The sequence below is a fragment of the Amphimedon queenslandica genome, unplaced genomic scaffold (assembly GCF_000090795.2).
Source record: "Amphimedon queenslandica unplaced genomic scaffold, v1.1 AMPQUscaffold_2025_Cont25970, whole genome shotgun sequence".
NCBI lineage: Eukaryota > Metazoa > Porifera > Demospongiae > Haplosclerida > Niphatidae > Amphimedon > Amphimedon queenslandica.
The window spans coordinates 1-1,245 of NW_003557637.1; the positions used below are offsets into that span (position 1 = coordinate 1).

The 1,245-nt window shown below is 38.2% G+C and overlaps 1 protein-coding gene across 1 annotated transcript; it reads left to right on the forward strand.

Moving 5' to 3' along the window:
* Window positions 1-116: 116 nt before the first annotated feature.
* On the forward strand, window positions 117-1,145 carry LOC105316302 (tripartite motif-containing protein 2-like; the record flags this gene model as incomplete). Its single annotated transcript, XM_011411134.1, has 1 exon — window positions 117-1,145. A coding segment is annotated over one exon (1,029 nt), but the record flags the coding sequence as incomplete, so codon positions are not given.
* Window positions 1,146-1,245: the final 100 nt, after the last annotated feature.

Genomic DNA, 1,245 nt, shown 5'->3' on the forward strand with positions numbered 1-1,245 from the left:
ACTAATGGAGACAGAAGAGATTGCTAGCGCTAAGAGGAATTCAGTCAAGAAGCAGTTGGACAGGTTTCATAAACTGGTAAAACAGGTTTCTCATGGTCGTCATCTTGCATCATCAGTGAGTGAGCGTACTGATCCAGGTGAAGTTCTCAGTGTTAAGAAGCTAATCACCAATCAACTAGAGGAATGCATTGAAGAGTATAAGAAACTACCTCTAGAAATAGAAGACAAAGGAGCCATTTTAACGCTTGTAGATACGTCTACTTTAAATAAAGAGATCAATGAGTTTGGAAGTTTTTTGGAGTTTGATCAGCTTGAGCCATTACTTTATTCCATTGATAGTGGGTTAGCTATTCCACTGGCAACAGTAAAGAAAGAAAGGAAATTCAAAGTGGCTCTATCAGCAGGCATTGATAAAGCAGCAAGCTATTTGAAGGGTTCCTTTATCAAAAGTGATAGGAGGAAAAAGGAGGGTAGAGTTGTTATAGTTAATGATAACAAGACAGCCATTGTATCATGCACACCTCAAAGTATTGGTGGATATGAACTATCAGTTACTATAAGAGGTCACCATATTAAAGGTAGTCCTTATCAACTGTCAGTAAAAGCATCAAGAGACTATACCACACTAACTAACCAGAGATCCTTTAATGTGGGGAGCAGTACTTATGGTGTTGCTGTTCATACTAATGGTGAAGTATTTGCTAGTAGTTGGGATGGGTTTGTTCAGGTATTTAGTGAGGATGGTACTGCAGTAAGAAGGATTGGATCTAAAGGTAAGGGTAATGGAAAGTTTGGCAGGCCCTGGGGTTTATTGCTGGTAGGAGACAGGCTCTATGTGTCTGATTATAATCTTAATCGTGTGCAGTATTTCTCAGCTACTACTGGTCAGTATATTGGTCAGTTTGGTAGTAAAGGTAATGGGAATGGACAGTTCTCTAAACCTGAAGGTATGTCTACTGATGGTAAAGGCAATATATTAGTAGCTGATTACAGCAACAAAAGAGTACAAGTGTTTAAAGAAGATGGTACATTTGTACAAGTCATACAATGTGATGGTACTGCATCTGATGTAGCAGTTGATAATGAAGGAAAGATACACGTTACCATTTGTGGTCAAAATCATGTTCAAGTCTTCTCTCCTGATGGTAAAACTCATCTTGATACATACAATAATCCAGCTGGTAACTTTAATGACCTCAATGGTATTGCTATTGATGATGAAGGATATATCTTTGTATCAGCTTA